This window comes from Boleophthalmus pectinirostris, unplaced genomic scaffold, assembly GCF_026225935.1.
Source record: "Boleophthalmus pectinirostris isolate CB_2022bp ecotype Guang Dong unplaced genomic scaffold, ASM2622593v1 HiC_scaffold_18, whole genome shotgun sequence".
NCBI classification, from domain to species: domain Eukaryota; kingdom Metazoa; phylum Chordata; class Actinopteri; order Gobiiformes; family Gobiidae; genus Boleophthalmus; species Boleophthalmus pectinirostris.
In genome coordinates, this window is record NW_026571133.1 from 32,052,468 (window position 1) to 32,066,317 (window position 13,850).

Sequence of the window (13,850 nt, forward strand, 5' to 3'; positions counted from 1 at the left end):
TCATGTGGTAATACAGGAAGTCTTCAACTGTGTTTTTAAACTTCATACACCTTCACAAGAATCATTTGGATAATTTCAGCCATGGAATTGCCAATCTTTACTAAGCAAAAGGTAAAATGCAGCTGTTAAAGGGACAGTTCGGGAATTTTGGACATAGGACCTCATTTCCTAGTGAGCCAGAGTGTTGGAGATGTGTGAAGACACTTTTTAAAATATTCCATCCAGTCCTTGTATTTGCAGAGGTCACTGGTGCTAGGCTAGTGCATGTCAATGGCCATAGTTAGCCTGCCACTAAAAACAGTCTTACTCACTACACAAAGCACCCGAAATAAATCTATTATTACACCAGACTGTCGACGTAAATGTCTGTGTCGCTAGAATAATTTTAGAAGTAAAGCCAACCTTGCATTTGAAGCAGCAGCGAGTTGTACTTCCTGATAGAAAGCTTGGCAGAGGCGGACCGATATCACCTAGCACCTATCTTACCAGCAAAGTAATATTCCGCTGCTGCTGAGTAAATAGTCCCTCAACATGTAAGGTTAGTTTTATTTCAAACATTATTCTGACAACACAGACATTCACATCGATGGTCTGGAGTAATTATAGATTTGCTTCAGGTGCTTTGTGGAGTGGGTGAGACTGTTTTTAGTGGCAGCCTAACTATGGCCATTGACATGCACTAGCCTAGCACCAGCGACCTCTGCAAATACAAGGACTGGATGGAATATTTTAAAAAGTGTCTCCACACGTCTCCAACACTGTGGCTCACAAGGAAATGAGGTCCTATGTCCAAAATTCTGGATTGTCCCTTTAACATGAAAACTACCTCATCATGACATCACAAGGTGGAACAGAGCATTTTGAGCTTTGGAGATGTAGACAGATTAATAATACAAGATTAGTCAAACATGTGAATGAAACAAAACACAACTCCAGGTAGATTTGTGATGTGGTATCAATATTCTAACATGGCTTAAAGCTCACAACAGTCAATTTTACATAATATAGGACCTTGAAAAATGTTCCTCTTAGGGCACAGTACAATCAGTTCTGTTTAGATCTGCAGAAATGCCCATGTGTTTAGTGGCACCCTGTTGACATAGATGCATTTGCTAATTATTACATTAATTAGCTGCACTAATGAGTGTGTTCAGATCAGTGGGCCGAAGGACAGCAGTGGCAACAGGCAGCTCAAGTGACTCTAATGTGATGACGATGACAAAAGAAAAAGAAATCTGGAGGAACAGCCTAGTTTATTTTATTTAACTTTATTTTGTAAAGGGCCTATATTACACAAAATGGACTCTTGTGAGCTTTAAATCATGTTAGAATATTGTTACCACATCACAAACATACCTAGTTGTGTTTTGGTTCGTTCACACATGTCTGAGTAATCCTATATTATTAGTCTGGCTACATCTTCAAAGCTCAAAATCCACTGTTTCCACCTTGTGATGTCATGTAGTGGTAGTTTTCATGTTAACAACTACCTTTGATCAGCAGAGATTGGCACTTCCAGGACTGATATTATCCAAATGATTCTAGCGAAGGTGTATGGAGTTTAAAAACACAGTGGAGCGCTCCGTATATTACCACATGACATCATAAGGTGGAAGAGAGTGAAAAGAAGTCAGTTTAAATCTGCAGGATTGTGTGTTGAACATGTGTGAATGAAACAAAACACAACTCCAGCTATGTGTTTGATGAGGAAACATTATAACATAGATCAGAAAATAGCGTCATATGGGCCCTTTAAGTTACTCTAAAATACTTGTTTGTCAGTATTTTGGTGAAGTGAATTTCATTAACTTGTGTGATGATAAAGTAGAATTTCAAATTAACTATCGGAGTGACTTTACAGAACTGATGATTCATTTCCGAGAACACTGAACCTATGTTAGGATAAGTCATTTTTTATTGAAGAACTGTACATTCCATGAAGTGAATACAACATTTTCACACCAAGGCCAAAAAAGATGAGTTTTGCAAAAGCTCTCAAAAGAAGAAAAGTTGTTGAATAAAGTACAAGGCTCCATGAGAACTGGATTGTAGATTGGAAAAGACTATTGTAATTTAGAATACAAGATTAGATCAAATATTTGATTGTGATGAATGCTTTATTCAAGATTTCATAGTCATTTTACAATAAACACACAGAGTCTATTGCAAGTCGCTAGAATTTGATTAAAGGCAGAAATTGGGTTTTGAACCACTTACGTTGTGTTTGGAAAATAATTTACCCTCACAACACACAACGCATCATCTTGTTTTATTAAGGCAATATGAAGAGTGACATTTGATGAAGGACTAAAAGACTACTTTGTTATGATCAAACTGAGGACCGAGGGATCCAAATAAGAAGTTATAAATAAAAATGACAAACCTCTTTTGATGAATGTGTCTCTCAAGCTTTTTCCCATTTATGGACTGAAGCCTTTTTGCTTAAAGTGTAACAAAATAATAAAAGATCAACTTCTTTGATACTAAACTGGATTTTGAATTCATTTGTCTACTGTTCCTAATACTTTTTTGGCAAATATAATGCAAACTAGGTGTATTTGCAATTTTTTTATTAATTACAAAAATATTATAATTTGGTGTTTTGGTGATGATGAGCCAATCAGAACGCTGAATAAGCCTCACAAGTCTTTTGTTTGGGTTGCCAGTTCCAATCCAGTTGGTTTAAATCTAAAAAGACTCTCTCTGATCTGAATGGTCACTACCTAAATTGCAACACCTATGGCCATTCATGAATAAGTGCTAGTGCAGCCTCTGCAGCTCAGGGAGTGAATTCTGGAGGTTCTGAGCTTTCACATGAGGCATGGCCTGTCTGTGTACTGAGAATGACCCAAACATGTATGTGTTTTCTATTGATCCTATTCGGCCCTGTCCACTTTTGCCTCTGAATGCTATTAAAGCTTGCTTTCCTCTGTTTAAGCAGGAATCCCACTCATTTCAACTGAGAATTTGAGTTTCACTAAAATATGATATAAAGTAGGTTGATTTGTGTAACATGTTCAGTGTTCATGTGCACTACACAGATTCTCTCTGAGAGTTTCAAACAGCTTTGTTGTCCATATACTGTAGAATTTTTGTTGTCGGCAGCCCAGTGCAAAATAATACAACTAGAATGACAATGGCAACGCCCACGGCAACTTCCAGAATAAGGTGGCAACCTGGGTCCAATTGTGACTGTAATACCAGTTTTAAGACACTAAGAGCACAGGCTGCTTATAGTTCTCTTAAAGAATGATGCTACGACATAATACAGCTGCCAAGCACATAAACATGCCAGTAGGTACATGAAGAGGTTGTAGATCAGGTCAGACGTAAACAACAGGGACAGTGTAGAGCAGCTGAGGTTGGCAGTGGAGTGGGTTGTAAGGTTTTGGCAGCGGCTCTTCTGGCTGTGGTTCAGAAGTGGCACAGTGGAGTAAAGGTGCAGTCACCTTCATTAAAGGCTGAGTGCTCTGGGCAGCAGCTGGAGCGCAGACCGAACACAGGACTAAACATGTGTTAAACCTGATACTACACAAGTTTAATTCAGCTGGGGACACTGAGTGATACGCACTGGTAGGGGGGTAGAATAGGATTGGGTAGGTATCTGCTCTGGTCCAGAAAGAAATGCTGGATTGGGTATTGGTTGAACAATATCGGCTCACATGATATTCTGTTTGGTATGTATACATTGTTGTAATAAGACTAGTTACTGACTGTTGTTGCCTCCAAACATTTCATAAAAAAATACTTTTATCTGTATTATTTGCATACTAGCTGCATCTCTATTATATTGTTATTGGGTAAATTTACATGACCAGTAAAATTGTGGTTTGTTTCATTCACTCATGTTTGAGTAATCCTTTATTATTAGTCTGTATTCATCTCCAAAGCTCAAAATGCTCTGTTCCACCTTGTGATGTCACGTCATATGTGATGGCATTTGCAGGGCTGAAATTACCCAAATGATTCCAGTAAAGGTGTATGGAGTTTAAAAACACAGTGGAGGACTTCCCTTATTACCACATGACATCACAAGGTGGAACAGAGTGTTTTCAGTTTGAGAAAAACTCTTCGCTTAAATATGCAGGGTTTGTGTGAATGAAACAGACTCTAAGTATGTTTGTGATGAGGGAACTATTATAACATATCAGAAAATAGAATAATATGGGCGCTTTAATATTTTACTGTGTATTTTTAAAATAATTAATATATTTGGAACACAAAGTATATTGAGTACTTTCAGTTTTTAACATGTTTTCTTTGATTTTTTGTTGCCACATTAGTATTTTTTTGTATTCTCCTTGCCAAAGCCTGCTCATTATTGAACAAACACAAAGAAATCCTGTTACATCAGATACAACTGTTTCCATGGCATTTCACTAATCTGATAACTCCAGAAATCATACAATGATCAGGTTTTTGCTGTGCATGTAAAAGTAGCTATGTTTGGATAACAGATAAATAACTTCAGGATTTCAGTCTTCTTGGGGTTGAATTTTAGTTTTAGATTTATATTTAACTTGTATTATGACTGGATTCAAATATTGTTTTACAATAACAAAAACAAAATACAAGCTACCAGTTCGATCGACTCTTTGGGCTCGGGCTCACTATCCAGTATTGGAAGATGATTCTTTCTCCTCTGCACGTCGGTAGTTCTCAACTCTGATCGAAACAAGAAACCTGACCAATACAGGGCAACATGCGTTAACAAAGACTATGTGGTTTCCCAGGGGCTCTCAGCATACAGCACTTCAGTATCAATCACAGAAAATCAAAAGCAGAATGCCAATTCACCACGACAGCTTCACAACAACACGAGCGAGGGATAGTTCTCTGGTCAGTGTTTAATGAGAGACTGAGCAGCGCATCGGGGAGCGCAGTGCAAGGGCCTCAACCTTGAGCTTATTGGCTAATACAATCTCAGACTAATCTGTCATTAGCTGGTCAGTGTTTCTGTCAAGACACATTACTTTTTTTTTTTTTACAGCTTTTTAACACTTTTTTATCATATTTAATGAACATATTTGCATACTTATATTTAAATCTTATTTATCAATATTTATTCCCATTGTGATTTTATCCAAATATTTATGAATATTTGATCGTTTTTCTTATCATGTTTTAACACTGGGTTACACATGACAGTACACATGCAGTAAAATTCTTATATTCTACATCAACCAATCAAGAGTTTAAAGTAGCAATTTTGTTCAGTTCTTCTAGCTCACAGAGAAAAGAAAGCTGTTTTGGAGTCGACTTGACCTCGTCTTGGCCTTAGTCTTTGCACCTCTACTTCTTGGTCTCAACTGGAATAACAGGTGTTTGGTCCTGTTAAGTCAAGACACATTGTTTCTGAACACTCACTGAAGAAATGTATGAATGAACTGAATCATATTGGCCTGTGCGTATGTTCTCTACAGTGTCCAGTTATAAAATGGCATTAAATTGGTAGGTGTTTTAAGTATCTGTGAGTTTCTGACTAGTTTAAACATTTTCAGACTATTTTTTCTATAAAAGTTGTGCATCAATTAGCCACCACATAAGTGACATGTTTGCCTGATCAGCCAGCCCTTCCTACATCACATCCTGCTCGAAAGCAGAAGGGTCTGGAACCGGATCATAGAGCATGACAAGTAACCATCCAAACTTGGAACGGTCCAAGCACACTCGCTAATGTGTAGCACGTGTTTCTAAAATGGGGAAAACCTCTCTAAAATATTCTTGTATCATTCAGAACAAACCTCTTTACACTATACTATACGCTTCTATACACTTCTTTGGCCTCTGATAAATACGAGTTTCTCAGACCTGAGTCACTTTACCCCCTTTATTACTCATAAGCTGCCAGTAGTAAAAGTATCACATGAAAAATGTATTACATTACCTGTTTAAAATTGTACTTAAAGAGTAAAAAGTAAAAGTATTGTGCACAGATTCAAATGTAGTGATTTTAATATAGATATGTGTTGTATTTTATTCAACAGAAACAACTGAATCAATTGTTTGTTTTTGTTGTTTTATTTCTATATATTTGTTTGCTCAGATTATGACCGTGTTAAAAAGGGTCTCAGACAATAATAAAAAACAATTTTACTTTTCAGTCCTGTTAAAAATATAGTGGAGTAGAAAGTGCAGATACATGTTCTCAAATGTAGTGAAGTAAAAGTCAAATGTATCCCCTAAAATGTATTTAAGTAAAGTATAGATACCTAAAATGTATATCTAAGTATTAGGGGTATAATAATAACCTAAATATCGTGATATTGTATCGTCAAAGTTCTCACACAATATATGAAATTAAAAGTCTCTTTGCTTAAATTAAGAGTTATGGCGCAGCAATAGCTAAAAAAGACTGCGGAAAAAGACTACATAGACCATGATCCTTTGCTCTATTTCAGTGCAGACTACTACATGAAGAAATAACAGTTCTAAGCATTTTTAAGTCTTAGTTCTTTGGATTAAGTCTTGTCAGGAGGCATTTTAAAAGGAAAAAGTCACATATTAACAGTTTTGTTAGCCTCCACAAAATATCGCAATAAGTGTTGTACCGTGAGATGTATATCGTGAAAACATCGTACCGAGAGATTTGGATTTTTTTACATCTCTAATCGTGAGGCTCTCCACCATATCGTGAGCTGTCACACGATATCGCAATTAATATCGTACCATGACAATATCGTATCATGAGACTTGGATATGGTTACACCCCTACTAAGTACAATATTTGACTACATTTGCTTCCTTGCGTTCCACCATTGTAAGCCACCATGTTTTCTTTGACACAAACAGACCATGTGTTTCTCTGATGAGTTGCGCAGACTCACACGTTTTTGACAAATGAGTATAGTCAAATTGTTTTGGCTGAGCAACATGTAGCAAGCATTGTCTTCTCCACAACACCTGTCATCCCCTGGGTTTTTTCATGAAGAAATGGTATTCATGTCTTCTTCTGTCTGTTAAATTACAATATGCCAGCTTGCCTTCGTAGTTCGTCTAATTACAGCACAGATGTTTTGTGTTCTTTTCTTGCAGGGTGCGTACGTTCCCCAAGGACTCGGCCGGGCTTCTGGGCAGAGACACAGTGCGCGCTCTCATGTACTACGCCTTAAAGGTGTGGAGTGACATCGCCCCTCTCAACTTCCATGAGGTGGCGGGCAGCGACGCAGACATCCAGATCGACTTCACTAAAGCCGACCACAACGACGGGTACCCCTTCGATGGACCCGGGGGCACGGTGGCACACGCCTTCTTCCCCGGAGAGAGGTTCACGGCCGGAGACACGCACTTCGACGATGATGAGGCCTGGACCTTCAGATCACCAGGTATGGAATCACTAACAATAGTAATAATTGTGGGATTTGTATTTGGGATGTAAGAGTGAAGAGTAATCACAACTGTACTGAAAGCACAATTTTAATGAACGCAATCAGCAAACTGTAAACACTGCAATTTCTGAAGTACCATAATTTCCCCATCACAAAAAAATACTCTTCCTCATCCTGCATAAAAACTGTAGCTCACATTTGTATGAAAATATTCTGAAATGTGATTATACATTTAGTTTGTCAAGCTTTCAATTACTTAATCAGTTCTTCTGGACACTTTTAACTTTGAACAGAATTCTACTATTCAAACAAAAAATCTCAATTGCAGTTCAAAGCTTTTCTCAAATTGTGCAACCCTACCTTGTGTTGTGAAAAATCCAGCTTTCTTTATTTTAAAAAACATTGCATTTCATTACCAATTCAGGACCACGATCTACATTGAGTGCGTTTACATGCACATCAGTAATAAAGTAGTTATGATCGGGTTTTTTGAGTATCCAGTTTCATCATGGTGCATGTATACGTAGTATCCCGGTTTCAGTATTCCAAATAAGGCAGTATCCTGGTTATGAGAAATCAGGATACTATAGCTGGTATATTCGGATATGTGGCATGTATATGTAGTTTCCTGGTTACTGCAACATAAAGTTGAGTGTGTATGTGTCCAAAAGACAAAGACTTTTCAGTCTTTTCACCACAACAGTAGTGACATAAATAAAGTGACCATACATGAGTGAAATGACTGCACTAAACCTGCAGACGTACAATGTGCACTCGTATGATCACTGAAAAATTAAACATGAACCATATATGCACAGAACAGACTCACCTTCAGCAGCACATCCTCTGTCACAGAAAGAATTGCATCACGACACAATGAGTGAGCTGTTTTTATCAGCTCTAACAGTTTATGCAAATTTGCCATGTGGTCTTAAGTTTTGTTTCTGTAAAATGTAAACAAATGAGGCAAAGCTGAATTATATTGTTAAACGGGCTGATGTGGATCTATAGTGGTTATGGCTTATATGTTATAAAGTTGAGTTTATCCATGCAGGAGATTTCAATTAAGAATCTGCTGCAGTGTAGAATTTGTACAATGTTTGGAAACGTTGGGCTTGATCTGCACAGTGGATCATAGCTCCTTACTGTTGGTTAGGAACCTTCTGAGCTTCCTCTAAAGGAGCTCATGGATGTTTGTATTTTTCCTGGTTTATTAAATTAAATGAAGTAAATTTTTGTGCTTGCACATTTGTAAGATTATGTCAAGAAACTGGGATACTCCTTTTGATCATGTACACAGGGATATGAGTGTCCCGGGTTCTCAGCGCACATGTGTTCACAGTATCCCAAATACTCATGTATACACAGTATCCCAAATACTGCCATAACCGGGATATGGCTAATAACTGGGATACGGATGTGCATGTATACGCACTCATTGCTGGCATGGCATACTTCCGTTGTGCCCTTGATGTGTAACCCAGTGTGGTCAGGGAGACTTTTGCTACAGAATGACACTAACATTTCTTTAAATTTGAGTGTCTAGAAAAGCTTTAAACATGACTAATTTGTTTGTATTCTTCAGATATTATTGCTACCCCAATGTGCAAAGCAATTTCCAGTCTTTCCTGATATTTTTTGTCAATCTCCACATATGGTTGGGTTGATAGACAAAGAATGAATGTTGTTATTTGTAGCTCACATTAGGGCTGTAAGACTAATTGCAATCGAATCGAAATCGCAATTTGGGAGGATGCCATCAGCAAGTGGGAAAGGCTGCAATTTTTGAACCATAAATTCCTCCACAAACAACAAAATATCCTGTGTTACTCTGCATAAAACTGTTAACCCTGTAGTTTTGTTTTCAGTCTTTTTGTCATTTCTTCTCTCAAACAGAAAATGCTCTGTTTACCTTGTGATGTCATATGGTAATACAGGAAGTGCTCTATTGTGTTTTTAAACTCCATACACCTTCTCTAGAATCATTTGGATAATTTGAGCTTTGGAATTGCCGATCTCTACTGAACTAAAGGTAAAAGTTAGATGTTAACTTGAAAACTACAGCTTCATGACATCACAAGGTGGAACAGAACATTTTAACCTTTCGAGATGTAGACAAATGAATAATAGTTACTCAAACATATGTGAATGAAACAAAACACAACTCCAGGCATGTTTTTGATGGCTCACAAAAAACATTCTGCGTAATATGTCACTTTTAAATATGAACTTTGAACAGAACCCTACTATTAAAACATAACTCAGAAATCGAACTGCAATCGCAATGTTTATCAGAAAAAATTGCAATCATATGTTTAGCTCTAGCTTATATCTTGCAATCGCCATAGCAACTTCAGTGAAATAGGTCAAAGAAACACACCCATTTATTGAACAAAATCCTTCATACAGACAAGGCCAGATAAACTTTCCACTCTGTGATGACCGAGAACCCCAAGTGTCCTGTTTAAATCACATGTTCTTATTCCCTTATCTTATCTTAGTCTATGTGGCGTGTGAGAAGACTGTGTAGCAGACCAAAGCCACTGAGCCCTCTACTGTTTGGTGGAGTTCCAGATTGCGTGATTAATATTTTATTTGCCAGAACACTGGGGGAACATAGGGAGGGGCGGTGATGGCTATCCCAGGCAGATGAGGAGACATGAAAAGCTTTTGTTTCACTTTAATCTCTCCGCCTTTGAGCCAACACAATGGGAATATTATTGAATTCAGTTTAAGTGTTGGTTTGTCAGTGTCAGATTTAAACACTTAATAATGCAAATGTTTTTATCACTGTGTATTACCATCTTAAAAATGTGAAAAAACACTAGTTCAACAGTGTGTATGGTTCAAAGTTATTCCTCACTACTTATGCATTCTGAGCATCCTCATCATTTTGTTTTAGTTTATAAGCAGTTTTCACAGCTTTCAGAGACCAGATTGGAGTTTTGTTGTCACAGCAACACTGTACGAGCATGCTAATCACACACTTCCTGATTCTCCGGCACAAAACGCTTTTTAATTAGTATATACTTGACTTATTTTGACATCAAGACCTGCTTAATGCAATATACCTGCTAGGACAAAACACATTTTGCTCAAATACATGGGAAAACTAGATACCAGCTCTTTAAAGCTACCATCTATTATTAGATTGGCCCGACCCTCCCTGTTATATTCCCATATAACACCACTAGATGCTATCTGCATTACTTCAGGCTGATGGTCTGGCAGCTTTGTTCTGACAGAAGAAGACCACAGACCACAGGTGAGCTTGAAAAAAAAAAAATCTAATAAACTCGTAGACGGTAGCTTTAATAGACAAATCACCCAATATTTCTCTATTCTCATTTACAATTATCTATGTAAAATAATTCCTAATAATAATTCCTTAGACTATAATGACATGGAATCATTAACACATAACAGCACTAGCACAAGGTTGAGTCCATGTTTGCAAACTGTAAAATACAATACACACATTCTTCTGACCTTACGATACTGTATTCATTCCTTATTCTCATCCATAAGGGGAAGTGGGTGGTGGGTGAAACTACAGGCTTTAGGCAAAAAGGCTTTGAACCGAAGCCAGGATCTCAAAGGCAATTTAGATCAAATGTGCCTCAACACTACAGTATATCTGTTACTGTTTGGGTGGTGGGAGTATCTGGAGAAAGCCTATAGTAACTCTTCACTACTCTTTGATAAGAGCACTAACCTCTTGACCGTAGCATCTTTCACTGTATGTTAGTTCTTCCTTTAGATTGTATAAAAATATGACATTATTATTGTAAAGGTCATATATTATACAAAACTGAACTCTTGTGAGCTTTAAGCCAGGTTACCTCATCAAAAACATACATGGAGTTGTGTTTAGTTTCATTCACAGAGGTTGGAGTAATCCTTTATTATTAGTCTGTCTATATCTCCAAAGCTCAAAATACTTGATTCCACCTTGTGAAGTCATGTAGTGTTAGTTTTAAAGTTAACAGCTATCATTTCTTTAGTGGAGATTGGCAATTCTATGACTGTAAATTTGTACTCAAGTAAAAGTACTGTTACATGGCTAAAAATGTATTCAATTACAAGTACTGCTCTCAAATTTGTTAAGTAAAAATTACACATGAACAACACAACTCAAAGTACATATTACTTGCTACTTTTTATCATATTGTTCACGAGTGAAGGGAAGATGGAGTGTGAGACTGACAGGCGGATTGGTGCAGTGTCAGCAGTGACTACCCTCACATATGGTCATGAGCTTTGAGTAATGACCGAAAGGACAAGATCGAATGGTCGAAATGAGTTTCCTCCGCAGAGTGGCTGGGGGCTCCCTTAGAGATAGGGTGAGGAGCTCAGTCATACAGGAGGAGCTCGGAATAGAGCCACTACTCCTCCACATTGAGAGGACACAGCTCAGGTGGCTCAAGCATCTGTTCCAGATGTTTCCTGGGCGCCTCCCTCTGGAGGTGTTTTGGACACATCCCACGAAGAGGAAGTCCCAAGGAAGACCCAGGACACGCTGGAGGAACTATGTCTCTTGGCTGGCCTGGGAACGCCTTCAGGTCCCTCCAGAGAACATAGTGTATGGGATGGAGGATGTCCCTACTTAGACTGCTGCCCCCGCAACCCAGTCCCGGATAAACATAGGAAATGGATGGATGGATTTTTCATCACAATTTTAGCAACATATTAGATCAGTCTTTTATAGAAAACTTGATTAACTGAATTAATTCGTTTTCAACTCTGGCCAATCAGAGCAGGCAATGCTGTTATGTGAGTTTGTAGAGAGAGGAGGAGAAACAGAGGTGAGACAGTTGTAGATCAGGACAGATGGGACTTCTGTTGTACTCTACTACTGAAACTAAATCAATAATTAAAATTACATGGCTACTCTTCTTTCTTACAAGTTTAAAAATCTACTCAAAAAAGTACAACTACTTAAAAAAAATCTACTTGATTACATGAGTATTTTTGATTAGTTACTTTCTACCCCTGGTTCCAATTATCGCCGGCAGCTTGTGGCTTCATTTGTTTGGTGTGCGGGGGATGTGTGTACTGGATAATGGCCAGAGTAGGAGGCAGAGCTCAGAGGTGGTGTCACAAGACCTCCTGACCCCCAGCTTCATTATTAAACACTGCTTAAACTTTTAAATGAGATTAATTTGAACCAGGTCCAAATTGGGAGGAAATAGTTGTTGTAGTTGTTTTTTGTAAAGGAGAGTTGGTGGTGGAGAAGAGTCCAAAGGTGATATGCAGAGGCTGGGGAAAACTTCTCAGCTTTGTTAGAAGCTGAGGTTCAGAGTTAGCTCCATCACAGAAGACGGAAGGAAAAAAATTGTCCAGTAGATCTGCACTTTACTACAAAAATAAATAAGCTCCCAATTTTACAGAAATGGACTGCTTTTCAAAGTAAAATATACAAAAAGGCAGATTTTATTCATGATTTTCCTTGTTTGGGTTGGTCTTGGTTTAATCTTTGTTAAATTTTGATTTTGACAGATTGACTGGCAAATGGAGGCATGCATTTTTTTTTTTTTTTGGGCTATATTTATTTGAGGCAAAAAGTAGTCTATATTATTATACATCCACTATGCAGAAACATTGGGTAAAATCAGGATTCTACTGTAAATGAGTTGGTGGTGGATTCCGACTATTCAAATCAATACCAAAACAGCAAAACTTGAGCAAAGGGAACTTGGTTAAAAGATTGTGTTTTTGTGTCAGGAATGTTAGTTAACTTTGAGCAGCAAAACTTCGGACAATAGGATAGATACACTGAAGAAATATTCCCACTGATAAACTCTAGGTGTAGTTTGCAGTGTCCAAAAAAGCAATACAATCCTGAGGTTTGAATAAAATAGTATTTAGTTTTATTTTGTTTATTTTACAGGGACCATGTACTGGAGCATTAATCAAAGAAATATTCAAGAGATGCTTTGTACCAGACTATAGCTCTTGTAGCTAATTTCCATCGACAGTCCTTGAGACAAACAAAACATAGAATAATAGTGATGAAAATTACAATGACATATTTCAGTATAAAATAATATCCCAATCCCTCCCTACTCCCTCTGTTGTTAGAGATTGTTTTTCCTATATTTGTGCTGGTTCTTAAAGCTGTTTTGTGTGACTTTTCTGGTGGTGGACTTTTCTTGCTTTGTCTGGAATGTTTTATAGTATGGTATTAAACCTTTCTGTCTTCAAGGAGACCAAACCAGGCCAAGTTACAGGTCAGATCTATGGAGCAGTAACTCCGGTCACAGTCCAGAGTGCCTGTTTTTCTAGGTATTTTTGAGCTCTAAAATCACCTATAATTGAATACATGTAAGGTGGAGCTGTTTAAAGTCACACTGGCGGTGTTTACATGATGTTTTTTAACTCCAAATTAATTATTACCTCCGCCAAAGAGGTTAGCAGCAACTAACTCAAAAAAGTTATGGACCGATTTTGATGAAATTTTCAGGATTTGTTGGAAATGTGAAAAGGAAGAACTGATTTCATTTTGGGCGTGATCCGGAAGAA

General features: G+C 37.7%; 1 protein-coding gene across 1 annotated transcript in view; it reads left to right on the forward strand.

The window, feature by feature from the left end:
• The window catches only part of mmp17a (matrix metallopeptidase 17a), a 231,521-nt gene that overhangs the window by 158,827 nt on the left and 58,844 nt on the right, over nt 1-13,850 (forward strand). The window contains exon 4 of the mRNA XM_055154141.1: nt 7,036-7,325. Within this exon, the coding sequence (XP_055010116.1) occupies nt 7,036-7,325 (290 nt within the window). The remainder of the gene's footprint in view (nt 1-7,035; nt 7,326-13,850) is intronic.